The sequence below is a fragment of the Penicillium taxi genome (genome assembly GCF_028828555.1).
Source record: "Penicillium taxi strain IBT 34144 chromosome Unknown utg000002l_segment0_segment0, whole genome shotgun sequence".
NCBI classification, from domain to species: domain Eukaryota; kingdom Fungi; phylum Ascomycota; class Eurotiomycetes; order Eurotiales; family Aspergillaceae; genus Penicillium; species Penicillium taxi.
Window position 1 is genome coordinate 591,175 of NW_026643204.1, and position 27,782 is coordinate 618,956.

At 45.0% G+C, this 27,782-nt stretch overlaps 10 protein-coding genes across 10 annotated transcripts; 4 read left to right on the plus strand and 6 right to left on the minus strand.

The window, feature by feature from the left end:
- Positions 1-177: 177 nt before the first annotated feature.
- On the minus strand, positions 178-2,150 carry N7495_002155 (GMC family oxidoreductase; the record flags this gene model as incomplete). The annotated part of the gene is made up of 5 exons (XM_057204824.1): positions 178-1,014; positions 1,067-1,603; positions 1,664-1,880; positions 1,932-2,051; positions 2,110-2,150. 5 exons carry the CDS (start codon positions 2,148-2,150, stop codon positions 178-180), a joined length of 1,752 nt encoding a protein of 583 aa, XP_057065431.1.
- Positions 2,151-4,049: 1,899 nt separating this feature from the next.
- On the minus strand, positions 4,050-4,370 carry N7495_002156 (uncharacterized protein; the record flags this gene model as incomplete). The annotated part of the gene is made up of 1 exon (XM_057204825.1): positions 4,050-4,370. The coding sequence occupies one exon, from the start codon at positions 4,368-4,370 to the stop codon at positions 4,050-4,052; it is 321 nt and encodes a 106-aa protein (XP_057065432.1).
- Positions 4,371-6,307: 1,937 nt separating this feature from the next.
- On the minus strand, positions 6,308-7,946 carry N7495_002157 (uncharacterized protein; the record flags this gene model as incomplete). Its single annotated transcript, XM_057204826.1, has 3 exons — positions 6,308-6,430; positions 6,486-7,627; positions 7,688-7,946. 3 exons carry the CDS (start codon positions 7,944-7,946, stop codon positions 6,308-6,310), a joined length of 1,524 nt encoding a protein of 507 aa, XP_057065433.1.
- A 1,071-nt stretch (positions 7,947-9,017) lies between these two features.
- On the plus strand, positions 9,018-9,312 carry N7495_002158 (uncharacterized protein; the record flags this gene model as incomplete). Its single annotated transcript, XM_057204827.1, has 2 exons — positions 9,018-9,108; positions 9,134-9,312. 2 exons carry the CDS (start codon positions 9,018-9,020, stop codon positions 9,310-9,312), a joined length of 270 nt encoding a protein of 89 aa, XP_057065434.1.
- A 1,166-nt stretch (positions 9,313-10,478) lies between these two features.
- Positions 10,479-10,751, minus strand: N7495_002159 (uncharacterized protein; the record flags this gene model as incomplete). Its single annotated transcript, XM_057204828.1, has 2 exons — positions 10,479-10,517; positions 10,578-10,751. The coding sequence occupies 2 exons, from the start codon at positions 10,749-10,751 to the stop codon at positions 10,479-10,481; spliced, it is 213 nt and encodes a 70-aa protein (XP_057065435.1).
- Positions 10,752-11,147: 396 nt separating this feature from the next.
- On the plus strand, positions 11,148-11,864 carry N7495_002160 (uncharacterized protein; the record flags this gene model as incomplete). The annotated part of the gene is made up of 1 exon (XM_057204829.1): positions 11,148-11,864. One exon carries the CDS (start codon positions 11,148-11,150, stop codon positions 11,862-11,864), a length of 717 nt encoding a protein of 238 aa, XP_057065436.1.
- A 1,906-nt stretch (positions 11,865-13,770) lies between these two features.
- Positions 13,771-15,132, plus strand: N7495_002161 (cytochrome P450; the record flags this gene model as incomplete). Its single annotated transcript, XM_057204830.1, has 5 exons — positions 13,771-14,181; positions 14,243-14,364; positions 14,426-14,721; positions 14,783-14,884; positions 14,945-15,132. 5 exons carry the CDS (start codon positions 13,771-13,773, stop codon positions 15,130-15,132), a joined length of 1,119 nt encoding a protein of 372 aa, XP_057065437.1.
- A 585-nt stretch (positions 15,133-15,717) lies between these two features.
- N7495_002162 (maleylacetoacetate isomerase) lies at positions 15,718-15,984 on the plus strand (the record flags this gene model as incomplete). Its single annotated transcript, XM_057204831.1, has 1 exon — positions 15,718-15,984. The coding sequence occupies one exon, from the start codon at positions 15,718-15,720 to the stop codon at positions 15,982-15,984; it is 267 nt and encodes an 88-aa protein (XP_057065438.1).
- An 868-nt stretch (positions 15,985-16,852) lies between these two features.
- On the minus strand, positions 16,853-18,316 carry N7495_002163 (putative CUE domain protein; the record flags this gene model as incomplete). Its single annotated transcript, XM_057204832.1, has 1 exon — positions 16,853-18,316. One exon carries the CDS (start codon positions 18,314-18,316, stop codon positions 16,853-16,855), a length of 1,464 nt encoding a protein of 487 aa, XP_057065439.1.
- A 2,336-nt stretch (positions 18,317-20,652) lies between these two features.
- On the minus strand, positions 20,653-24,838 carry N7495_002164 (uncharacterized protein; the record flags this gene model as incomplete). The annotated part of the gene is made up of 4 exons (XM_057204833.1): positions 20,653-20,773; positions 20,829-22,169; positions 22,492-22,659; positions 22,848-24,838. 4 exons carry the CDS (start codon positions 24,836-24,838, stop codon positions 20,653-20,655), a joined length of 3,621 nt encoding a protein of 1,206 aa, XP_057065440.1.
- Between the last annotated feature and the right edge of the window lie 2,944 nt (positions 24,839-27,782).

Genomic DNA, 27,782 nt, shown 5'->3' on the forward strand with positions numbered 1-27,782 from the left:
CCCTGATAGGATGGTAGTTTTTGATTTGAAAGGGTGGAGTCTGATTGGAGTTGGATTATCCATGTCTCATTCAACCTTTTAAACCATCCATCCTGTCAAATGAAAATTTATGAAAATGAATCCACGTCCTCCCTCGTCCACCCTAGTCTCTGCCAATCAAACTGGACCAGTAATTCATCAAAGGCGGGAATACAAAATCCTCTCCTCCTGCCAGGTTTCCTTGATAAGATCCGCACATTTTTCACCAATTCCATACGCCGGCATCTGCGTGTGGCCACTATTCAATGTGGGCATGACACTACAATCTGCCACTCGCAGCCCAGAAACACCTCTCACTCGCAGCTTCTCGTCAAGTACAGCATTTTTATCACCATTCTTTCCCATAACGCAAGTACCTGCAGCATGGTAACAAGTCGTAGCATGCTCTTTCACATAAGGAATCCACTCTTTCCGTGTTTTATAAGTATGATAATTCAAGCCCGAGGGCCAAGACCCCTTGACAATATCCTTAGTCCCAGATCCATTCATCACAATCTCATTTCCAAACCGACATGCTTCGCTCAATACCAACAGGTCCAAAGGATCATCCAGGTAGTTACAGTCCACAATGGGGTTCTCCATAGGATCCTTCGATCTCAAAGTCACCGAGCCACGCGACCTTGGTGCAAAAAGCTCTGCAATCATAGCGAAAGCATGCTGGTTGCTTTTTGGGACTTGATCATACTGCTTTGGGCCACCGTAGCATTCTGTAGTGAAGAACTCGATATTAGGCTGCTTCGGAGTCAGGCCCATCGGGTCACGGCCTTGCAAGCGCGGTGCGTTTTGCCAGAGTGGGTCATCTTTGAGACGCTCGTCTAGCCTGGCAAAGGCAAATACACCGAATGGCATTGAGGACAAGAAGCCCGTCTTCTTCTCCTTGTACAACTGATATGTCTTTTCGAAGTTGCTGTCGTGGTAGACGTGAAGGTCATTTGTGAGACCGGATTTCTCGGTTTCATAGAACATGAAAACAATCTAGACTATTGTCAGCGCCGGGTTTGTTGATTGAAGAAAAGGGGGTACATACCAGATGATCCATGAGGTTTTTTCCAACGCCAGGTAAATCAACAATGCATGGAATTGAATGATTCTCCAGCTCGGACTTGGGTCCAATTCCAGAACGAAGCAGGATAGTAGGACTGCAATATGTGCCACCAGAGATAATAATCTCCATACGAGCAAAGAAAACACTCGAAACACCATCCGATGTCTTTGTGACAACGCCAGAAGCACGGAGCTGACCGCGCTCCTCGGTAAACGTGATCTTGTCAACAGTCGTGTCTGTTTTGATCGTGATATTCTCACGATGATTCTGGTTTGTCACGAAATCTGCGGCGGTCGTTCGCAGGCCCTTGTACACAGTTCGAGGCACGTGGCCACATCCATGAGGAACGTCGCCCGTGCTGAACATATCATGATTCAGCGGCAAGCCCTGAGAGACAAATGAGTCCATTATCAAGTTCGAGATCGGCGCAAGATCATGCGGCTCGATATGGAGAGGGCCTGAAGAGCCATGGCTTTTCTCATCCGCTTGAAACCAAGGTTTCGAGTGGAAAGTCTCTGCCTTTTCCATAATCAGCTTCACTAGCTACTGACATAACATGATCTGATACCCGTTTCTCACCTTTCGCATGTACTTGAAAAGATCTTCTCCACTCCAACCTTCCATCCCCCAGTCATCGTAGTCCTGCTTGGAACCGCGAAGGCATAGAGTCCCGTTACAGCCACTAGACCCTCCCAAGAACCGGCCACGACTCAATTTCACCTGTCGGTTCTCCACCCCAGGCATAGGTGGCGTGATGATATTCCAGTCCGAGTCCGTATCAAAGTTCATCGACCACCTGGTCCGTTAGCGACCGGCTAACAGCTGGGAACAGTCGCTATCAACTTACCCGCCAGCCATGTGAACATTTTCAAGATCTTTATTGTGCTGCCCAGCTTCAAGAAGAAGGATCTTGACCTGGGGGTTTTCGGCCAGGCGAGCGGCAATCACGCAGCCAGCTGTGCCGCCTCTATTTACGTTTGTTAATGCTTGTTAGCTACAGAGTTTAAAGTCCGGTTATTACTTACCCGCAGATGATATAATCATATTCACTTTTGATTTCAGCCATGATGATCTTTGAAAAACAAATATATGCAAGAACTTCTCAGAAAAGGGGATTGAGTATGCATGGGCGATTTTACTCTACATATACTAGCGCTTAGGCTCACTGAGTAACTCTCAGTCCGCAGATACCAAATGCAGTGAGCCAAGTGTCATCGAGACCCCTCACATTACAAAAGGCCTCGGGATAAGTATAAAATGACAGGGATGTGACTTCAAATAATTATAGTAATAATAGTATTGGATATACTTCTGGCGGCGACATCAGTAAGGGGATTAGTGAGGAAAACTAGCCAGTCACAGCATCAGCAATTCTCAGGAATTCTGGGAGTTCATTTAGTGATACTAGAGCCTTACAAGGATTCCGTGGAAATCGGAAATAAGCTCACCTCTCATTCATTCATCAATTCAGATATCAATGTTGCCATTGGGAACAGCTGAAAGCCAGAGCTGCGCTACAACAAGTACTTTGAGGGCTGCGGGGTCAAGCTTGAAATAAAGTGTCACCATTATTCATTTCCTGACATGGATACGCCAAAGCTTGTTTCCTTCTTGACTGGTAAGATGAATATATCCTGCTGGCACCAAAAATAGTATCGTGCTGTGCTGTAGTGTCACAGATGTCTAGTTGCCACTCCAGGGCCTGGGATGTACCGCTTATTGAGTTGAAACTACCTTCGTCGGTTAGTCCTTTGACTGTATTAGCGAATGACTTACAAAGTACATAGTTCTTCATCGAATTATCATCTTCAATTTGATCCACTTTGAAGGGGGTGTGGGTGTAAAGGTCGAAACCCCACACTAGTACTTAAGCGTAAAGCCACGCGATACGGTAAATCGCACGCTCACCTGTCATTCCAATTTTATTTTCTCCTGTTTATGCCCTCGAGAGTAGCCATGCCAAGACACTAAGACGCATATGGACCAGCGGGATAAACCGACAATTTGCACGGAACTATGTACCAGTTTTTGAATCATGATGACCAGTTCCAGAAATATCAGAAATCGTGTTCATTGTCTATTATCGTAGACTTTCTTACCATCTAGATGTTCTTATCATCCAGATGTTGTGGCCATCCAGACGCTCTGCTCCCCAGCCTCCTTAATATACAACCACCGCGCATCATTCCGGAGTCCATAACGGGATCGTCGTCGAAGAGTTTCTTATCTGCGAAGGGATCTGGGCTGGGGTCACTGGAGGTGTAGTGGGGTCTTGTGGAGGCCAGTCAAAACAAACCCAGAAAAGAAGAGCCTAGGATATAGCGCGGGACAAGAAGGTAACAGGAGGTAGGAGGAGGAACTCGCTAGCCCTGACAGACTTGTATGGCCTACTGGTCTGTAGAGAGCTGCGACTGAACTTCAGACTCGAGTTCAACCGCAAAAAGAACTTCAACCAGATACTACGGAAGCGGCAGACAACGATAAGGTAGCCGCGTGGTGATCCAGCTCGTGTTCAGTAATCATGTAGCCCTTGTTGTCGCAGCGACACTTATACCTCCATAGGCAGTTCAAGAATTCCTAGATATCCACTCAAATTCTATAATATTCAAATTATCTAGCGCTCAAACGCTTCTTAGATCTGGCTTAAAAACATGACTTCATCCTGCCGCAATAAAAATCTCAGGCCTACTTCACCAACAAGGCCCAAAGCATAAGTTTGTGACTTCAGCTGCCCTTTGTTGATGTCACCCCTCATAATACATCCAAAAATCAATTATTGGAATTTCTCCTGTAGTTCGGTCTATGGGTTGTTATTTGCTGATGAGCATTTTGAACAGTAGTTCAATGTGAGGTGACAGTCGTTGTCGAAATAGATCGATCCGCATTGGTTGACACCCAAGGCACTCAATTGTTTAAAACTAATAAAATTAACAGATGTATTCCAGTAGTCATAACAATATTCAACTCACGCGTTATAGATCTGTTCTCCAGTCATACCATCGTCATATTTGCCATCTTTGCACTTGAACATGGCTGCACATCCATAGTCATCATGGCTGCCAGTAAATAACGAGATACTAGTAGCAGCATCGTAAAATGACGTGTACTCTTTAAAGACCGTGCTGTTATGATACGAGTAATTTGTGGCAGCCTTTTCACAGTGATCTCCCATGTGCTTGCACATTGAAGAGCCCTTAGGGTTCCAACTGGTCATTGTCGGCATATCTAGCGCAGCGCTGATCCCTAAGAGGGGAAGCAGCATCAAGAAAGTTCCTTTGAAGAGCATGTTGGCAAAATAGAATGACTGTTGTCGAGTACGGATCAAGCACAATCAGGAAGTACGCTGAATATTTATACATAGTTTTCAGGTTATTTATTCTTTGGCGCTAGACTTTTCAGGAGCAGAGAGAGAGAGAGATCCATCCATGTGAGACAAGGGCCAAATATATCATACCATGGATAGAGGCGAATCCTGAATCCATGGCTTCTGACTGAGTATTGTAGTATGAACAAAGAATATCGAATATACCAGAATTTCTAGTGCGAGGCGGCAGAGAGGCGGCTCCTCCAGGAACAAAGGGGCCAAAAACACCAAACATGTTATATCGCTCTTGAAGACCTCAGTGCTACCTCAACCTTTGCAGTCTAGACAATATCTTCGAGAAATACTCTCAGAGCTAAAGGATTCATCTGGCATTTGGCAGATATATGAAAGAGATCGGGTCCGTAATAAATTAGTAATTTATGAAAGGGGCCGATTACCTCCTACACATTGAAGCCCCAAATACCTGGACACACTTTTTCTCCACTGGCAAATATTTCCGAGAACTGATCGATAATTTATTCTCAATTCACTATCATAGCCGGAGATCACTATCATAGCCAGAGACGTTGATTGTAAGGAACGAAAAGACTCTTAGAGCCGCTAACGATCGGGAACCACTATGGACCCTTGCGGTGAATTGTCTGTTTGTTGCCTATATTTAGAAACTAGCATACCATAAGATCACATAACTTTAGATTTCAGCTACACGGGAGTTCGCTAAAATATCCTAGAAGCGGACTGAACTGAATCCGTTGGCGTGAAGCGTTTGAGTGGCATACTCTGCCCGAAATCTGGAAATGGCCCCGTCTTCTCTTTCTTCCTCGTCTCCAGAAATACCTCAATGACGATCTTAGAAGCGAGGAATAAGAAGCTGCATTCAAATCCTCTGTTTTTGGAATGTTAACCTTGAAAAGTTTTAATTCTTTAACCGAGAGTATACTGTCTGCTTGTCCTTAGTTTCGGAAGATGCTATGCCAAAAGTCTTCAAATTCTCTTAATAGAGATTTTATAAGAACTTCGGGGTGAAATAGGAATCAACAGACTAGGTATTTACATGGCTGCGCATTCGAAATTTTCTCTAAAGGCTCCAAGCCGCATAATTTCTCTTCATTCTGTCGTACATTCCGAAATTCCTACTTTTATCCTTTATAAATAAGCGAATTCCCTTCACGAAGGGAACGTCATCAAATCAATCGGTCTCTCTAGGAGGCCTTCAGAATACCCTCGTTTGATTTATCAGGCTTCAATTTCTAATCCTAAAGAGACCATGGAATGAGTGGAAATACTTTAGTGGTTGGAAAAGAATGGACATGAGGTTAAAGAAAGCACTATTAGGTGGTATCTTTCTGCAAACCCTGTAGGTTAACTTCTGCTTTAAATTGCGAAGAGTTTGATTTGGCAATTCTTGAATCTTCAGTGGGTATCCACTAATCAATTAATATCTTTCGTTTTTCGTCTTATATGGGTTTAAACAAATATGCAGCATGGGCAGAGGAAGAGAGCGCCTCATCTACTGAACTCTTACAGGAGACGCCATTCAAAATAGCAGTCAAGTTATACACGAGACTTGAATATGCCGCTATGAGAGAGCGGCAGAACAAAGTCGGAGATGCAGCCATTTGCCCAGGCAAAATATAGTCAAAGACCAGTCACTCTAGGAAAATATGACAGTAATTTAGCAGTTAGAGACTTCATATACCATTGACCCAAAAAAATTGTAATTCCGAAATTCCATGGATTAGTTTCTAGATCACACTGAGGTCTAAGCTGGACTCCTTTAGACATTCTATATTCTCTTCACCCATTTTCCCTCTACAAAAAAAATGCGTGCAGACTACAGCTATGTAGCCAAGTTGCATAGTGTATATAAACCACACTGTCTGCTAGACCCCATCAACTTACATGGCAAGAAGGTGGCCGAGGTACTTGCGGGGCTTGGTTGTCTTGACAGAGGCGGTACTCTTACGCTTAGGGAAACCCTCGAATGACTTCGCATATGTTGCAACAGAGTGGGCGATCAGCTATATTACTGTTAGATGAAAACAAAAGATGAACTGTTTTTCGAGTTTTACTAACCTTTGTGTTGACCTCCCATGCCGTCAGGTTCAGATTTTCCACTGTATCGCAAATTTGGTGGTAGCAAGGGTCAAACCACTTGCCTGCGTAGCCACCAAACATGCTAGCCTCTTCTTTCGTCTTGACACCCTCTGCACCTGTGGCAATACCACCACCAGGAATGTCGTTGTCAATGAAGCCGACATAGTCACTACGTCCGTCAAATGGAATATATGTGAAGTTGAGGCCGTGGGATTCGTAGAACTCCTCGTACAACACGCGCAGCTCCTCAGAACCAACGGGGTTCTCGGCGTTGTTGGCATTGTAGATCTGGTAGGCATAGTTTGGCGAAGCCATCATATCGTAGTCCATGAAGAGACGAATCTTGTGGTTCTCTTCGGGGGAAAGATGGTTGGCGTAGTAGTTAGAGCCCAGTAGGCCTTCCTCCTCTCCAGCCCACCATGCGAAGCGGACACAGTTATTCACTTCATATTGTGCCAGTTGAACTGCCACCTCTAGTATTGAAATGGAGCCGGAGCCGTCATCATTAATGCCAGGACCTTCAGCCACGCTGTCGCTGTGGCCACCAAGCATGACGCAGTTTTCAGAATCTCCGCCTTTGGTCTGGGCGATGACATTGACAGTCTCGATTTTCTCGACAATGGCATCAATATAAGCGATCGAGTCAACCTTGGTTCCATTTTTCAGGGCTTCCAGATAAGGCACAGCCTCTTCTGAGGATAGACCGAAAGTTGCTACGTGGTCGGGCGTTGGCTCGCCCAAAGTTCCAGAAACACTACCCTCCTCATTGTTGTATATGACGGCAGCGACAGCTCCAGCCTTTCCAGCGCCACTTGATTTGTCTCCGAACGGGCAATTACCACGACGAATAAAGGCGATGGCTCCGGCGACATTGGAAGGATAGTCACTTGGCGAGCAGCCGTCATTTGCAACCAATACTAAAGGTCCGTAGACTGGCTCCTTGTGGGCAGTTGGCGGTGTAAGACTCATTGCGGTGGCTGACTTCGGGACATCTTGACCAATGACGAGACGTGACTCGAAGACATTGCCTGTCACCGCGTCGAACGACTGGTTCGACAGAGTGTAGTAGTCGCCCAATTCTTTAATCGTCGAATAAATGTAGTCAATGGTGGCAAGATGACCTAGTATTTTCCATTAGTAAACATGGCTCACAGTTGTCACGAAGTAGCTTGCTTAGATACCTTTGCTGCCAATCACTCGGGTTGGATGGTTGTATTCGTCGTAGCCAAGATCAGCAATCTTGGAAAGTTCCTTCGCGCGTGATAGCAAATTATCGATGTCAATGTTTCCCTGCAGTCCAGAAGTGGAAACTAGGTCCTTCTTTCCGAGACTAGCTGTATTATCGGTGGCCGGTTGAGCGTAGAGAGGGATTTGGCCGGCAGTGGCCGCGGCGGCCGCACCGATGTATGTGAGTACAGTAGAGAGGCGAAGGATAGACATATTCGTATTATCTCTACTGAGTCCTGAGGTTGTACAATAGACAACAGAAGGGGCCGAGGATGTTGGAGGTAGAGGTCACGAGGCGTCATAACGCCTTATCTGTGAGTGGGTCGCAAAGTCACTGATATCTATGACCCTGACCACATGACCTTCTGGCCTGTCACGTGATATTTATCGATATCGTCTTCATCGAATTGGCTACTTGACTTTATTTAAGCCTTTTTTGCGAGAAACCCCAAATTAATTACTCATGAGTCTGACCCGTCACCTGATAATAACTTTAGTGAATCGAAGAAGTGTATGATCTGTAATTCCATGTATATATCCTTGTGGGGTCAAAATTCAGCACACCTGGAAAACAACAGCCTTGGAGTTCAATGGATATCGCCACAAAGGGACGTGTGTGGGTCGCTAAATCACTGATACTGTCGATCAACTACGTTGAAAGGACAGGGTTCACACGTTGCACTATATACACTGGAAAAGGGTATGGTTCGTCCTGGATTCTTAGTATATACGTTGTGCAAAGTGGTGTGAAATGTGTTCGATTCATGTAGCTACTTGAGTTCCTAATATAGTTGTTCCCCCGTGACTCGGGGGTCTGTTTGTTCCGTTCCGGGTTTATGGTATTGCACGATTGCAATATCCATGTTCCGACAGATACCAGGCTAGCACCATGACAGATAGACTCTGAACCATGACTAATTTCACCTCATGAACGTCAGATCATGGGTTATCTACGACGGTATGTCCTAGAAGTCATGTTATATTGCTAGGAATGTGAGCATGGGGGTCAAATCTTGCTTGAGATAATAGTGTCGTAATATGCTAATCCATATCAGGAAGTGGATTGCAGCAAGGAGAAGAAGTAATAGTCTAATATGACTTCTAGTACAGACTGTCGTAGTACTACAGACCAAGTTAGCGCCGAAGATAGCCCAGCTGAACGTTATAAGGCCTGGAAAAAACTTGAGCGTAATGAATTCTTTCCGGTACTCTTTACTTCATATTTACCTTGGAAAAACTGCACCTAGGTGTCCATATGTCTCTCTTCCTTTGCTAGGAAGTATGATGGCCACATGGAAACCACTGCTTCTAGCAGTTCTTGTTGGTCTTTCAGCGGCTACACCAACACAGAATCAGTTACCGAACCGTAAGCAAGGTAAGAACTTTCATTGAACTTCTAGCCGCCATTCACGTAGGGCATCTCATTGACCAAGTGAGTGCTAGGCTCAAGCTGCAATCTACACCAAAGCCAAAACACTCGTCTGGTCACAGCCAAGAGGTGGCCAGCAACTTGGAGCAGGTGTCTATCTCACACCCAACCTCGGAGGGTGACTACACAGCCAGAAAAAAAAATCGCTAATGCACTTGCTAGCGACATACTCCGTGATAGGGGATGGTTCTCAAGAAAAAATTACAAAGTATCTGTGTCTTATCAGCACACTAAACACGGGAAACACGTGTTTAGTGTGCTGATAAGACACGGATAACCGTGGAACGTTAATTAATTTACCACTAAAAATTATTTAGAGCCAAAGCTTAGCCTTCTTTCTGTCAGCGGAGTTTTGGTCTATGGGGCTTTGCAGGATCAATAATTTACGGACTAATGTCCCATATCCCATTGGCCAACACAAATCTAGTCTCTATGTTATCTGGGTTTTGAAGTTTAATAATTGGTTACCTCAGTTTAGCTTCCTGTTAGACACTTCGGCTGTTGAAAGCGACTTACACATCTGCGGCTGAAGTGGCTTTTATATAGACGGTTTTCTATTGGATATGACTCGCTTGAGGCGGACGTGATTATTGGCATCAAAAAAGCTTCTTTCATTCGTACGCGGAATGATGGCCTGCTGCCACCTACCCTATTACCGTGCACAGTTGGAACTTACGGACCAGGGTAAAGATACAATCTTAGTTCACTAAGAAGGATGTACCTATGTGTGCCAAAAACTCTAAATAACTTGAAATCTTTATATGATTCCATGATATAGGGTTGTACTGTGGTGCAGAAAACGAAGACTACTCAATCAGGAGTTTTGACGGGTCTGGCCCATATATTCCCCCATAAGGCCAGGGTCAAGCTCATTAATTACTTATGGTAACTATTGAGCACATCCGTACTAATGTCTATGTCTAATCAAGCTTCATGTTGATTAAAAGATAGCCACGGCAATAGCTGCTGCTGCTGCACCAAATGGCGCGGCAGTGATAATAGGGTTCACCTGAGAAGCCGCACCCGTAGAAGGAATCTGAATAGGAGAGGCTGAAGAAGTAGCAGTGATTGTGACAGCAGAAGTTGAAGCAGTAGCAGCAGCAGTGAAAGCTTAAAGACCATTGGTAACAGTGACAGTCCTATAAGAGACCAAACTAGCCGGAACATTGATGCCAGAACTAGAGAGAGAGAGAATGAACTCACAACTGAATCAAATACAGTGATTGTATTACTGTATCCACAAACAATAGACTCGGTGTAATGGGTGAATTTGCATGTTTCGAAGAATGTCTGAAGCTCAGTGGCACCATCAGTAGTTACTGATTCCACACCCCAATGGGCAAAAGTGTTTGGGCCTGAATCATCGTCAAAGAATGCGGGAATCCACACTCTGCAGCACTCTTCACACATCCTACCTCGTAGGTAGTAGCGTACTTGTCAATGCCGATGACTCGGGCTATAGTGCTGGTGTATGCACCTAGACGGGAATAGTTCTCAAAGGACGCGGCGAAGTAGGAAATGACAGTTGTGCTATCGGCAGCAGTAGCCAGAGCCACAAACAAAGTAGTGAAGAGCGAAATCACACGCATTTTAAAGGAGTTGTATTTTTGCGTGAATAAACAGTTGTTTTAAAGAGAGTAAAAGAATAGATAAAAAACATAAATTTATAATTAGAAAGGGGCTTTTGAGCCTTAATTAGTCTACTTTCTATAGAGGTTTTGATGGTTATTTTAGAAACTAAGGTTCCTACAGTTGCCCGATTAAAAAAGTGCGCCCATACCCATGCCAAGACTTAACTATACCCTTCTGTTTACTGGACGCAGCATGTCTCTGCCATGTTCCATCGATACGTCATAGAACTTTCCGACTCGTTCTAAATAGCTAGCCTGAACATTACCAACTTAGTCAACGTATTATTAGAAGACTTTCCAGCGTAGACTGTCCAACCCCTTAGTTGGGCGACTTTGTTGGGCAACTTCGGCTTAATGTTAAGTATAACAAGCTCCTGGATTGGTGCTGCGGAGGGATACGGAGTTGCATCTAGTATTATTGGTGTCTTAGGGGGCCTTTCCTCTGAAGTCAGTAGCGATCTTGTTGATGCCGACGACGAAACCTCCTCAGAACTTGGTGCCATAGCTTCCAAAATTCTCACAAAATTCTATGCTGCTCGGTCAACTTTACTGGAAGATGTGTTTGTAACTGGTAATTTGACAAAATTCTCTAGCGATCTCATTGAGAGTGACTTCAAAAATGATCTTTCCAACTTCTTTAACGGACGTTTCATTTACTCAATAAGTAGCGCACAGTTGAGTAAGATCGAAGAGATAATGAGCAAGCGATACCTGCAGACCCTGACTGGCGTGGCTCTTGATTTTGTAAACTACTATATCCTTAAGGGCGCTTACATAACGAGCGAATGCTCTGACAAGGTCAGTGGTACCGTGATCGATGGCTTCTGCTATACTCTCGAGTATCCAACTTCTGGATGGGATATAGGTGACTTTCTTGAGGCCGGATCATTTTCAACTCAAATCAGCAATGATTCTTTGACGTTATTGACCAACACATACAAAGTGGCCCTGGAAGATCTATACAACAACTCTTACGAATGTCAAAATTCGACAAATGCCTACTATAGCGCCCTGTCAGTCGATATCTATCTTGGAAGATTATTCTACTACGCTTCCTACCTGCTTATATAATCTCCCCGTCCTCACAGCGAGCTCATATGGCGGTGCTTTGAGTTCTCTATGTGATGTATATTTTACGAACACGACTGCGGAAACCCAAGTAATTAGTGAAACATGGTTGCCGTCAAGTTTGGGGGACATATTTACAAGATCTTACTGTGAATGTACCTCTTCCTACTGCAGTAGATTTGGGACAGAAATTACCGCGAATCAGACTGCCGCGAATCAAACTGCCTGAATATATCATGGAGAAGAGACTTGTTTTACCGGCAATTGATGGACTATATACGGCTAGCGGCATTGAGTTGAGTGTTTTCGGTTTTTCGGTGTTTCAGGAATAACCCAACTTTCTATCTTGAAGCCTTAGCTAGCTACGTTTATACCACGCTGAATCGTCAAAATTCTCTGCTTTCATTTTCTATTTTTTGTTTATCTAACGGTAGATACAAGCTCACACCTTACAAAGTTGCAGCCAGTCTATGGTAGCAGCTAGATACGCTGTTTTCACTCTGTATGATGTGTGTACGTAGAGATATCGTACTATTTCTGAGGGAATCCATATTTTTGAAGCCAAGTTTTATACATCTAAAGGCGTTCTGCATCAACCATGAAATGGAATTTACTTTTTGACTCTATACTTCCCTCATATTTGACTAAGCACAGAGGGCATTGTCATTATTCGATAATATTAATACAAGACTCTATATGCCGAACGTTGGTAGCGGGTTGTACCCGTAGTGTTTGGAGGAAGAGAGAAGGAAGGGGTGAGGGTTCTCGAAGATTCACTGCAGTAAATCCCCAGTTGGGAGGAAGCGGTGAGGGGACCTACTTAGATAGACCTCCAGCCCCACCTAGAGCTTCCCTCTGCAAGCAGTGATATTCATCGATACCTGCATCCATCGTAAAACATGCACCAGTACCCTCTTACAAACGGTACTTATTTTTGTTGTCAAAACTAAGCCCCCCCCCCTTTAGGAATAATCATTAGCTTATCAAAGGGCCGTTGAATGGTTATATGATTAGTATGAAAAGTCTAGTAGACTTCATTTAGCCTTTCACATGGTAGAAATTCGCGTTTGCTGTCATTTTCTGGCTTATTGTACTCTATTAAATATCGTTTGATAGATCTGCCTCGCCTGTTTCTAAGGTTCTGGTGCGTACGATGACGTAAATACTTAAGAACAGATCTCCGATTTGAAAAGCAAACATTCCATTACCAAATCAATGCAAGGTCACCCCCTGGGGTAATACCCCGCACAGGGAAAAGAGGCAAATTATATGCAAGTGTCTTTCATTGGAAGCGGTGGTAGTAATTCCAAGATTCTGAAATCCTTTAAGCTGCTTTGAAGACATCCCCACGAGCGTGAACTCTCTCCCAAGCATCCATCGTTGTCCCAAGTGTAGAGCCACCTGGCCAATATTGAGAATGATAGCCCATTGGAGATACACGGGCCCCTTCTTGGCTGGATTGTTGTCTCATCCCGCTTACTTCCAACGGGGAGAACATCATCTGCATGTTGTTTCATATACTGGATTCTTCTTTATCGCAATTGGCTTTGCTGCCTTTATTCTGAATTCTGGCGGAGAAGACTTCTTACCATCCTTGATTGAAGCCCTAAAGCTCGGAGCATGCTTCCTTTCTGGCATTTATTCTAGTATAATATCTTACCGCCTGTTCTTGAGCCCACTGAATCGCTTCCCTGGCTCTTTCGGTGCCAAGATTTCCGACTTTTGGCTTCCATTCACTCTACGAGCTGGCGATGCTTTTCGGCAATTTGAGAGACTGCACTCTAAGCATGGACCATTTGTTCGCCTCGGTCCAAATTACCTCTCTATCGCGCATCCAGAAGCTGTCAGTCTTGTTCATGGCGCTGGATCAAAGTGTACCAAAGCTGCTTTATATGACCTGACTCAGCCAATGGTCTCGTTACATACCCTTCGGGTTAAATCATTGCACGACGAGAGACGTCGGCTGTGGAGTACTGCATTCAGCGACAAAGCTCTCCGTGGCTACGAGCAACGACTGCAGAAATACCAACAAAAGTTAATAGACCATATCATACTGTTTAACGGTCAACCTATCAACGTCATAAAGTGGTTTAACATGTATAGTTTTGACTTTATGGGCGATTTGGCATTTGGGAAATCATTTGACTTGTTGGAAAATCAGGACTACGGAGCAATTGACTTGTTCAAGAATGCTTTTCATGCCCTAAGCTTTGGCTTTCCTGCGTGGTTTCTCAGGCTCTTAACCGCAGTTCCAGGATTGACTCGGGACTGGTGGAAGTTCATTGATTTCTGCGCTCATCAGATACAGCAGCGACTTGAAGTAAGTTCCCGTTTAAAAAGTACTGCCTCTTCTTCTGATCATTCGATTGACCTATGGCTAGAATCCTGTAGCCACTCCCGATATAACGTCAGCTCTATCCGCACCTTTGAATGGAAAAGAACCTACGCGCAAAGAATGGGACCTACTACGTGGTGATTCTCAGCTAATTGTGGTCGCCGGCAGGTGAGACTGGGAATATTCGAGTTACAATATTGAATTACGTATATTAATAGAAACTGCGCAGTGACACTACTGCAACCACTCTATCGACCATCATTTACGAGCTCGCACGAAACCCCAGACATATTGAATTACTGAGACAAGAACTTGCGTCGCACGTGGAGCCATCGGGTGAAGTATTAAACGAAAATATTGCCAAGTTGGAACATCTGAATGGAGTGATAAACGAGGCACTTCGCTTACACCCTGTTGTTCCAACCACAATACAGCGAAAGACTCCACCAGAGGGTATCACCATCGGTGATGTATTTATTCCAGGGGACACCACAGTCATATGCCCACAATATGTGCTAGGAAGAAGTGAGTATTCAAGTGAATAGATCAATGCTATGTTTACAGAGTATGCTAATAATAATATTAGGTAAAGACGTTTACAAGAATCCAAGCGAATTCATCCCCGAGCGCTGGTCGACCCGCCCAGACTTGATCATAGAGAAAAGCGCATTTGCGCCATTTTCCACTGGTAGGTGCTGGTTCCCTTTCCTATGAGTTTATAACAGGTGCTGACTCCTTTTCGCTATAGGCCCTTACGGTTGCATAGGTAGACCCTTAGCTCTACTTAATATTCGAACAACTATTGCCAGACTGATAACTACCTTCGATTTATCGTTCGCGCCTGGCGAGAATGGTCAGAGATTCGAGAACGACGCTAAGGATGCCTTCACGATTGGCTTTGGGGACTTGATGATTTCTTTTCGAAAGCGATCTTAAAGAATTCGATACAGACTGAGATTTTTGTGAGCGATAAGTATCCTTTCAATAGAAACCAAGCTCTTGATCATGATCACCTATCGACAGATTGTCAAATTTGAAGTTGCCGACGACTTAAATAACTCATGTCCAGCATAATCTACATTTCTCTAGTTAAATGATACGATTAGTTTTCTATTAAATATCGTAAAAGTGAAATTGGAGAGGGAAAAAGAACTAAGCCCGATGCACTTGGACCCAAAAACGGAGTACCAGCGTATAAAGAACTCTCAGCTCCAGGTATCCTTGTTCTCATCGGAGTACCGACGGACAATGAATTCAAGCGCAAGCTGTTGGGTTTCAGAGATGAAAATGAAGACGAGAAGAACATATACTATCTTATTTGTGCATTTTTAATTCAGATGTCGTCAGCAGCAATTTATGGTCTCGGAACTCCTGATATCTCTGCCATTCTGACACCTACTCATCACACACCAAAAACCCTCCACCAAATCAAATAAATCCTAAAATGGAGACCCACGAGAAAAAAGATATCGTCTTGTTTCACATTTTTGTTCGAAATGCTCGAGTCTTGTGATGATTGCCATGCATCTTAAGGGTGTTTTTGCTGAGCACGAAAGCACTGCGTTCCAGGCGTTGATTCTCGTAATCAGGGAAAGCGATGGAATTGAGACAATTCTCACCCAGTCAGTCGCTATCTTGGGGTATTTAGAAGAAATCCTCCCCACTTCGACACCACTGATGTCTCGAGCTGCGGATCTAGTACAGCGTGCCCGGATACGAGAGATGGTGAATATAATCAGCAATGATATTCAACTATCACTAATTAAGGATTGCCAAAAGAGTATGTGATATTTGAGGTGAAGCGAAGGACCATATCACTTTTGTGACGGAGGTTTTTCCTCGCTAACTTGATGGCGTATGAAAAGGCTACTGGTCAGATATGGAGGGCAATTCTCGATGGGGGATGCTGTGACCATAGCTGACGCGTGTTTTGTACCGACGCCAGAGATGGAGCTTGCTTATGGGACTAATATGGACGAGTGACCGCACATTGTGGGATTGTTCAAGCGTTCAAGCGGCTGGGGGTAATTGCCAGCATTTCAAAAGGGATATTAGAAGATACAAGGGGAAACGCCCGAAGCTATAATATAAGAAGCTAGTAGGGACAGAGGGCGTTCTAATTGTCATAATCTAGTCCAGAATGCTTTACAAGTATCCCTTCCAAAATAATTGTTTCCATTTGGTTGCTGAATTTTTATCGATCACTAAAATGCGAAGAATGCTCGTATCAAAGGCACTTGTTGGGACGGACGCATCCGCTATGGTAAGTTTAAATCAGAAGTTAATTTAACATACAATTCTAGCCAAATGTATATAGGTATAATGTATTGATCAATGAATTTCACTGGAACAGAAGAAAATGAACTACTATGGCCCTCTCCGCACTCTGCGCGTAGTGCTTCCTAGTATGCACGCAAATAGATCCGGTTCTTATCAGTAGCGACGCTAAGTTTTGCTATCACTCCAATTTACCATCAGTTTTCATTTTCAAGTTTCATGTCCGATACTTACCCAGTCACCAGAGAAAAGATTGCATAATATTCCACAGTCTAGAAGTGATGGATCCAAAAAAAGTGATTTTAAGCATTGACCTTTTCTGAAGCTTGCAGTTTTTGCTTAACCCACAAAAAATGAGATATTTCTCTGGTTGCTATTTTCAGGTCGAAAAATTTGTTAACACTGGAGCAGCATCATCACTATTCTTTTGTCCCTTGGCCCAGATCGGATCTCCATCATCGTCAAATTCGGCCCATTGGAAGAAAGAACAACCATGTTGACCCGGATCATACCCGGCGTAGCACATCCACATGTATCTCCCTCGCGTCTCCTGTTTACGCCGCGCACACCGGAGAATGGCATGTTTCCCACAGCGGCAATGGGGCGTATATCGAGGATGCAATGTATCCCTGTACCAACGATACGTGATATTAATGCGGCGATTTCCTGCTATCGGGTGCGGGGAGATCGTTTGGGCAGGGCTTATTGCGTGTTTCCATTCCTCCTGCATCTCTGCATGCATGACGAGGAGTGAGTTGTGGGGAAGGTGGATGGAGATCTGCCCCTGGGCATCAGCGCGCACAGCCGATGTGGGCGCTGATAGTTTCTTCGGTTTGATTTCCTTGAGCAAAGCAATACTTTCATTGTTTTTACTTTCGCTGTCGTGTTCATCATCGGGGATGACTCGGCGCACTCGAAATTCTCGTTCCACGCCCAGACTCAGACTGCCGATCACCGGGTGTGGACCAAGATAGGTTAGCTCATCTGCATGGTATCCTACGCTCTCGGTAGGTCCGTCATAGCAGTTGACAAATGCTGCATTGGGTCGCCACTCATGTGGTGATTGGTATCTTAGTTTCTTTCCGTCGGAATACACATCGCGAATGCGTTTTTGGATTTCTTCGTTTACTGTCTGCTGCACTTTTGGCGATACAGAGAGAAGGTTTGTTGTGGCCTGGCGCACATTCGATCGCGATGTACCGCCGTAGGTGTACTCAGAAGTTTGCTGTTGATATTCCTCAGGCGTTGAGACATATACGCTTGCGCTATGGGGACTTTGTACGGTACGATTGAAAAGTTGAAACTCATATCTGGAGAAGTGTTTTGATTCATCCAGGAGTTCTGTGAGGAGCGCATTCGCTTCTTCTGGCGAGAGAAAGTTATGGATAATCGTGCAGGGTGTGTAGGCTGCGATATCCTCAGGAGAGAACAAATGCAGGGTCTGTCCTTTCCTAGGGGAAATAATTTTTCTGTTTCCAGGGGTTTCCAGCATCGAGGTAAGAGATCCATCATCGGCTTTTTTCAGAATATGAGCTGATAAAGAGGTCTGTACGCCAATAGCGGAGCCTGGGGTGGCGCGTTTCTTGGCCGATTTATTGGTCCAGGTTCCCTGGGATGACAGAATTGACGAAGCAGCATTGACAGATCCGTCACATGAGACGAGAATATCTAGAATATCATCTTGCTTGACTTGTGGATGGAGTGACATTAGCATAGCCAGCTTTATGTCTGTAGAGTCGTCCCCATCTTGGTTCGTGTTCTCATGGTTTACGGTGGCATCAGCCACTGTACTCTCAGCTGTATAAGATAGCCGTGGCCTTTTCCTTCCAAGAAATGCATCCATGGATGCTGAACTCCATCCTTGAGTATGACTGAATGGTTACCTTAGAAAGAAGTTGTATCCGATAAGACCTTATCATCACCTGATTGATCTGTTATTTAATTGGTTAGTTAGTTATTTACTCAGCATTCCACTAAAGTATTTCACCACTGAACGGGTCACACTACTGAACGGGTCAGTTTGACCCACTTATTTTTATGAATCCCAATAACTCCATTATTTACTATGTAATATAGTAAAAAAAAACTACTGAATGGGCCTACTAGGACAGGTTTCCCTCCTATGTCCAGGTGTCTTACATATCCCACACCGGCGTTGGGTTACAGGCGCCCTTACAGGCGCCTGGCCCTCTTGTAAATTGGCATCATTAAGTTTAGGGCCACCATTCGACGCGTCAACCAGGTCTAATCCCTCCTGAATTGTAAGACCCCCTACTACTGTTAATTGACGATTCGGACGTTCTTTTTGTTTTTTCTTTTTCTCATGGGCGGCGCGTAAATCTCTGTTTTCCAGGCGTAAGAGAGCATTCTCTTGATATAGGTAATTTGCACCCTTTACTATCTGGTCTAATGCTCTCTTAGATGGTGTTGGTGGCGTTCGAGATACAGTGCGTAATATAGCTTGGTGTTGACGTCGTAAATCTTTCTGCGTCCTAGGCGTCTTAGGTGTCCAATTTCGACTTGAATCGCTTCCTATAGAGGGTGGTGGTGGTGGTGTATCGACGCGCATAGTAAGCTTTTTTAACACCCTAGTAGGGTCAAGTGGCACGATTCCAGTTGCAGCAAACGCATTAGAAGCAGATGCAAATGCTTCAATACGCGCAGTAGGATATATCTCTAGGAAATCTCCTTTACTAATGTGGGAAAAACCAAGCTCTACTCTAGACTCAACCAGCCGAGAATAAGAGCGTTTTAACACCGCAAAACACCCAACATCAAGAGGTTGAAGAAGATGAGACGCATGCGCAGGCATACATAATGGTATAATATCATGCTCCTGGCAGATTTTGTCGAAATCAGGTGTTAAATGGCTACCATGGCCATCTAAGATCAGAAGGCGATACCGTCCTTTAGTACGAGCAGTAGCAGGTATAAAGAGCTTTTCAAGCCAACGGAGCCCTATTTGATTTGATGTCCAGCCATTAGGACTAATCTCAAGACGCCAATTAGGTGGTAAACCTAGATCAGGAGCAAACCAGCTCTGCATCATCACCTTACCCTTAAAGATAATACAGGGTGGAGGTGCGTAACCAGACGCGCCTAAACACTCTATCACAGTAACCCATTCCCGGTTACCAGGCTGTTTTTTTGCGCGTTTACCATAATAACCAGCTCTAGTAACCACTCTCGCGGTCGCACATCGTCCCATCGCAAACCCAGTCTCGTCAAAATTATAGATATCGTCGGTGGTGATACCATATTTTGCGATCGTGTTTTCAACCAGTTTGAACCAATTATTGATCACATTATAGTCCTCTTGACGCGCACGTGTAAAATCGCGCGGTGTTGAATAGGTCGTCTTAAGTTCAGGTAAACGCGTCGCAAACCTAGTAACCCAGTTTTTACCGATCGTAAGAGGAGGGTTGGTTCCGCGGTCGGCGAGTAGGATATTAGCCATTCTACCAACATCTTTAGTTCTAGGAGCACAGCCGCGATCATCTAGAGAGACGACCCATTGAAGTAATGAATCCTCTTCAGATTCAGTCAGTTTAGACTGCGGTGGGTGTGTTTCAAGACGAAATTGGACACCAGAATGGCGGCGTTGGAGGGTTGAAAATGGTATATTAAACATAGCTGCAGCTTTACGCATTGATGATATATCGCCATTCTTGTAAGCTTGGTAAGCTAATAAGACCCTATTCTCCTGATCCTGTTTGTCTTGGACATATAGAGCATTTAGGGGGGCATGGTGGGTAGTTGAAAATGGAAACACCAGACTGACGCGTAAAATTGGTGGGGTGACCCGTTCAGTAGTGTGACCCGTTCAGTGGTGAAATACTTTACATTAGTTACCCACGCATGCATTTTCATTCATTGTTTCCTATGAGGTTTTGTCCCACCCTCTTCTAAATTTTAACAATCTAAATAGTGGCCAATCAGATGCTAATTATCCGGTATGTCCTGATTGCTCCAGGGCTTACATCAATGCGCCATGTTCTGTTAATTTGAATTTTGAAGAATAAGCCCTAGTATTTAACGATCTAAAAAAAAGAGAAAAATGATTTTGAAAAATGAAATGAAATATTTGAAGAAAAGCACCTAAAATAAGGCTTATTCAAAAGCTGTGAATAGGCCATATCCAAAAATTGGACGTGCTATATAGCTTTAAAAGGTGCCTGCCTAAGAATACTGGTTACTCTCTTTGCAGCTGGTGCAGTAGTTCATTGTGAGACCACAGCCGTTGTCCCAGTATACACTTCCACAGCTTTTAACACTGCCTTCGTCCCACAAGAACTCAGCACTAAAGTGAAGAATGGTTAGAAACGTTTAAACACATATAAGGTCATTGGACTCACCCTTCATAGATCTGCCTTCCAGTCATGCCAAAGCCATAGTCGTCGTTATTGCACTTGAAGTGGGCTGTACAACCGGCCTTGCCGAAAGTTGCTGCCACAATGATTCCACTGCTAGCGTCCGAGACGAAAGACGTGTACTGGTTGAAAACTCTGGCGTCATTTCCGTCGTTGATATATTGCTTAACGGCATTCTTGCAGGTACTGCCAATACTCTTGCAGCTGTACGCGCCCTTGTTGTTGTGGGAGGTCACTGATGGCATGGCCACTTGCAACGTCGCAGCAGTGCCATACCCAACCGTTGTACTAGGTTCTACGATTTCCTCTGCCCAAGAAACAATGAGACCATCCGTAGCGGTAGAGTAAATCAAAGGCGTATCCAGGGTAGTTTCTGTAGGTGCAGGTGTACTTGTTGTCGGAGTAACCGCTGTAGGGAAGCTGGTGTACTCGTAGCACTGGCCGTTGGTGTATAGGCTGGTCGAGGCATAGAAGGTCTGCCCCTCAGTTGTGGTTGAACATGTGCAGTAAGCTGTGGGAACATCGGGGCCTGAATGAATCACACACATAGGGATGGTAGTGGGAAGGGTTGCTGTAGATGTCGTCATCGCTGTCGAGCTTGCAGTTGGCGAGGAAGTAATTCCATAAGAGTGTAGTGATCTCGAGGTTGATGAGGCACTCAGGGTCTTGAACTTGGCGGAACATGAGCGAATCTTTGAGCCCGACGCGTAGGCAGTTGGTGTCGAGGACGGCAAGTAGGGGATCGACGAGCCACTCAACGTCTTGAACTTGGCGGAGCATGAGCGAACCTTTGAGCCCGACGCGTAGGGCATTGGTGTCGAGGACGGAGAGTAGGGGATCGACGAGCCACTCAATGTCTTGAACTTGGCGGAGCATGAGCGGACCTTTGAGCCCGACGCGTAGGGCATTGGAGTCGAGGATGGAGGCAGTCTCGAGTAGGGAATCGACGAGCCACTAAGGGTCTTGAACTTGGCGGAGCATGAGCGAATCTTTGAGCCCGACGCGTAGGGCATTGGTGTCGAGGACGGAGGCGATGTCGAGTAGGGAATCGACGAGCCACTAAGGGTCTTGAACTTGGCGGAGCATGAGCGGATCTTTGAGCCCGACGCGTAGGGAATTGGTGTCGAGGATGGAGGCAGTCTCGAGTAGGGAATCGACGAGCCACTAAGGGTCTTGAACTTGGCGGAGCATGAGCGAATCTTTGAGCCTGACGCGTAGGACATTGGTATAGAGGACGGAGGCGATGTCGAGTAGGGGATCGACGAGCCGCTAAGGGTCTTGAACTTGGCGGAGCACGAGCGGACCTTTGAGGATATACCAGACGATCTGGTAGCCGGTGCAGTAGAAGTAGAATACAAAGGAGAAGACGTGAGTGGGAATGCCGAAACACTTGATGGTTTCGCAGTGACTGATTTTAGCCTGCAAGACTTGACCTTGCTCGAGGTCGAACTAACCCTACTCGAGAGTCTTCGAGCCTTGGTCGTAGTAACGGTCGTCGAGGTAGGGGTGGCACTGCAGGCAGTGCCGGTACTGCAAGTAACTGTGGTACTTGTGGAGGTCGACGGAGAAGTGAAACTTCCCCAGGAAATGTAAGTGGGAATCAAGATAGTGGATGTTGTGCAGTCAGAGAAAGTTGTGCTTGATGAACAAGGCGTGGAAGAAGACGACGAAGATGAAGACGACGAAGATGAAGACGACGAAGATGAAGACGACGAAGATGAAGAAGACGAAGATGAAGACGACGAAGATGAAGATGACGATGATGAAGACGACGATGATGAAGACGACGATGATGAAGACGACGATGATGAGGATTCTGAGGTTGTAGTCGAAGTCGGGGTTGGAGACGACGAAGAAGACGAAGACGAAGACGAAGACGAAGACGAAGACGAAGAAGAGGAAGAAGAAGAAGAGGAAGAAGTTTCAGATGTTGTAGTTTCAGTTGTCTGAGTTTGCGTAGTCTTGCTTTGCGTAGTCTTGGTCTGCGATTCCTCACTCTGAGACTTTTGCTCTTCTTCATTGGCCTTGTTCGTCATATCTTCCACAACGCTACCCATTGTGTCCATATATTCAGCGGCTTTCTTGACCTCGGCCTCAATATCTGGGGTGACAGCTTCCGCCGTATCGGGGATGATGCTCTTTGCGCTACCGGCAAGTGACTCGAGGCAGCTAGCTGCATCACCTGCAACGCTTAAAGCGTCACCTACAGCACCCGTACCAATACTAGTCGCAGCTTTGGCAATGCCACTGATAGCACTGAATAGACCTCTCTTCTTCAAGGTGCCAGAGCAAGGGGAAGAACCTGAGTAATTGATGCCAGAGAGAAAATTCGAAGCTTGGCTTCCAAGAGTCCCGACTTCACTCGCATACTTTACAGGGTCTGAAGAAAGAGTACCAATATTGTTGAAAAGCGAGCCGGCAAGAGCTCCAAGGGCTGCACCACCAGCAACCTCTGCTGCTGTGTCGAGACCAGAAGACGAGATAATCGCGGCGGCGGGCCATGCCTCGGGAACTGGAGTACCGGTAGGTGCATACGCAGCGAGATCACCGGTTTGTGAGGTGATCTCAGGCGCATTTGCAAGGCCTGATGCAGCTGTGGTACTTGCTCCAGTCGTAGTACCAGTTCCAGACGTATCAGTTCCAGATGCTGTGGCTGTGCCAGAGGCTGTAGCTGCTCCAGAAGCTGTGGCTGCTCCAGAGGCTGTGGCTGCTCCAGAGGCTGTGGCTGCTCCAGATGCTGTGGCTGCTCCAGATGCTGTGGCTGCTCCAGATGCTGTGGCTGCTCCAGAGGCTGTGGCTGTCTTTCCTTGGGATCCGTTACCGGTGTTGGCCGATGAGGCGGCTATAGGCAGGGCAGAGTCTGTTTGAGACGTTGAACCCAAGCCTCCAACGCCAACACCACCAAAAACAGAGCCCGATGCCGTGCTTGCAACCTTGGATTGGCTTTTGGGAGCAGTTGAAGCAGTAGTCGTAGTGTCATCCAAAGTATCTGCTGGCGCACTAGAAGCGCGAACAGTAGGTGCCGACTCACTGGCGGTGCTCATCTTTTGAGTACTAGTTGCGGCCGGTGTGTTGACGGCCTTTGTCGAGGTTGTCGGATCCGCGGCTATAACTATAGAAGACCGGGCTGATGAGCTTCCAGGCAAGAGTTGAGGAGTGGTGCTTGAAGATTTGGTAATGGAAGTATCGGTGGTTGAAGACTCTGGGATTATTGATCTCGGACCTGGAGTCTCCAAGCTTGATGACTTCGAGCTTTCAGTAGTTCCACCTGTTGACTGCGGGCTTGACGACTTTAGACTATTGGACTTCGAGCCTTCAGTTGCGGCACCTTTAGACTTCGGGCTTGACGACTTCTGGCTCTCAGTCTTCATGCCTGTAGACTTCAGGTCTTCAGACCTTGTGTGGGTGGTATGTTCTGGGATGGAAGATTTGGTATGGGTTTTTGTTGGGGTTGTATGTTCTGGGTTGGAAGATTTGGTATGGGTCTTTTTTGGAGTGGTATGTTCTGGGTTGGAAGATTTGGTAAGGGTCTTTCTTGGGGCAGTATGTTTTGGATTGGTAGACTTGGTATGGGTCTTTCTTGGGGTAGTATGTTTTGGATTGGAAGACTTGGTATGGGTTTTTCCTGGGGAGATATATTTGGTGTGGGTATATTTTGGGTTGGGATGTTTTTTAGAGTGGGACAACGCACCTCCAGAAGATTGGCTGGAGTGTTTCTCATGATCGGTCTTAGTGATATAGTGAACGACAGGAACCTTGCCATCAGGAACTGTAACGACAGTGGTGAAAACCTCCTTGTGACTATGCTTGTGGTTAAATGTTCCCAATGCAGTGGTCGGTAAGTGATGTGTAACACCTGACGCCGTAGTGGTGAAGTCTATAACTGGCTCCAAGCCATTCGACACGGCGACAGTAGCATTAATGGTCGTAGTCCAATCTGCGCTAACCCCCTGCAAGAGGGGGAGCAGCATCAAAAAGGCCCCTTTGGAGAGCATTGAGATTGACGATGCAGAATTTTACTACAGAGTACAAACCAGCTACCAGTGCACGATATCTGGAATATCATATTTTATACAAGACTAAACTTTTCTGGGGCTAAATTTAGGAAGGACGCTATGAGGTGAGAGAAGGCTACAGTGGAGTACATGTATCAAGTGACATCCTTCAGGAATAGAAGCCCTTTCGTGCAGGTATGGGCATGCAATTACTCTATCCACAGAATCATGTAGTGCTGACGTGGGGGCTATGAGGCTCATTGTTCAATGGCCGCCGCTGGCCCGGCCCCCATGTGGTATAGTCCACTTTCTTCCTCTCAGATGGCGATTAATATGACACTGAATAAACTAGCAGTTTCCTTTCTTAGTAAAGTGCTGCAGACTCTATCACTGATACCATGATATAGAAGGTTCCTTCGGGGCGATCAAAGGGGTAGTAAGCCAAGGCTAAGATTACGTCTGCTTCAGCCCAGTAGGATCTGGATCCCCAATATCGTGATTAATAAGAGAATGCACTTCCAACTGTAATTAATCTAATATCAACTTTATCATCATATTGTAAAAAGCAAGCCTTGACTAGTTAAGTGACGGAGATCGAAATTATCGACGATCTACGTAAACTAGTTCCCGATTGTGGAGCCAACCTTGTGGGTCGCTTAGTCGCTTAGTCGCTTAGTCGCTTACTAAGAATACCTGCCGTAACTGGAAATTTAGTATATGTCGTTCCGAAAGATCTCAATTCACAGATATAGGTAAGTATTTAAAGACTAGTTAGGTACGTAGGTATGCAACTGGAGCTGTAAACCTGAATGAGGTACATGAATTTGAATCGATCTCCTAACCTACTACATTAGAATATCGGTGATCACATAGGCATCCTCGGGGCTGGTAATCTCGAACTGCCCCCAAGACCTAAGTGGCTTACGTTAGGAAATATATCCAGAACACAGTAAAACCGACTTAGATGTCAAATTAGATCTACGATAGTGGTGAAAGACACGCAAGAGTTATCCGGTATCCATACGGAGTTTTTAGAAATATAAATGGAATAGACAAGATGCATGGAGAATACTACTTAGTTTCAGAGGATCGGGCGCTGAAATTTGCCACCTGCCGGACCCACAGGAATTCAGATATTCGATCTTTAATAAACATCTATAAATGGGAAATTCGATATTGCGTTTGAACATGCCAGATTTGCTTCATATCTGCGGGCCCTCTTGTGTTGCCACTTCATGCTCGCTGAGGGGGCTATTATTAAGGGCGCAGGTTTCGCATATATTATGTGCCCATCTCTGTAGATGTTACTTTCCCCAATATTTCCGTCTTCTATTTTCTGACTTGGAAGTTTAATTACAAAAATAAAGAAGAAGTTCCTAGAAGGTGAGCATTCTGGAGAAGCATATTTTGTGATGAACGATTGGGAGATATTGTTGATAAATCTCGAGGTCTGGAGAAGGTTCATAAGGTGTTTGCACCAATTTCATTCCATGCCCAAAGGCTGCCCATGTGCCATGAATTAAAAGAAGAGTTTCATCCCAAGAAAAGTCCACATGTTTGATAAAGAACTACTCTGTATCTTCTGTCGGGTTTGGTTTCGAATGTGCTGTTAAATCCCCGATGTAGGATTTCACGAAAGAAAACAATAGATATGCATTCACGAGAAAAAATGGAAATAACTGGCCATCAGCAATAAGGGCCATATCCTGCTCTATGAATGAGCTGTAATAGTTGCTGGCTGTATTTAAACGCCCGCACATGCTCTGGACAAAAAATCGTTCGCTAGGAAGAGCAGATACAAGTGGCTCTGAAGGTAAAGGTCCAAGGTGAAGAGATCCAACCTTTAGAAAGGGATTGCGATGGAACTCAATCAGAATATCTGCTAGGGTACTGAATATTCTCTTTTCTCTTTATCTTTTTCGTCGACATCGTGTTTTTCGTTTGGGCCTTTCCCATACTAAACCTCTCCTGGAATTTGTTGTATGACTATGTAGCTCACGCCGACTTTTCTATTCTTATCGCTAGCAATATTGTAACCGAAACCTTGAGGCACGGGCACTTTGGTCGTTTTGAGAAACTTAAGAGTGACAAATTCATTACGAATGAAGTATTTGACAAGAAATGATGAAATGCCATATCGAGGAACACGAATGAACCAGATAGAATCATCTACAAGTATGGTAATTTGCGCCTCTCATTAGTGCACCGCGCCTAAAATCAGGCAGATGTTCAACTATGCCTCGCAAATAGCATTATCATAAGATAGTTAGTAACTAATGATTAAATAAAACGATTATTAATAGAGGTGAAACAGGCCTCCCGATTACTTGTGACAACTACCCTAGCCTAATTCGGGGACGTCTTCAACTAATCAGGTTTAGCTTTAAATATACTCTCCAGGGCTGTATCCGTAGTCAGATCTCATAGAGTAAATACTAAATAAATATTTACTTAGTATTTGTTTTACTACCGGGCAGAAACGTTGGAAACATCAAAAATAATCCAATTGATTTCTACTATGGAGTATACCAAACACACTTACGTAGGTTTTCCTGACAGCTTTGATATTTTTCATCATACTAGTTAATCAGATGTTCACTGCTCAGACTCATCCAAATCCAAGTTTCCCAAGGTCGTTCAGCCGTGTTGAATCATTCTACACTAAAGCTAGGCGGTAGTATGTAAGCGCCAATGCCCTAGAAGCGGTCAGTGAAGGGGGCCAACAACCATAAGGCTCCGCTAGACCCACCGCAGTAGAAAACATCGTTTTATAACATCCCCTTAATTTAATTCTTTTTTTTCTTTGCTAAAAACGCTTTGGTAGGGAGTATATTAGGAAAAGGTTTTGTAGAGATATGGCAGAAAAATAGCAGACAACGGAAGGAGCAGTGAGTTGGCAGAATATTAATCAATAACATAACTCTCTATCAAGCTCAACATCTCA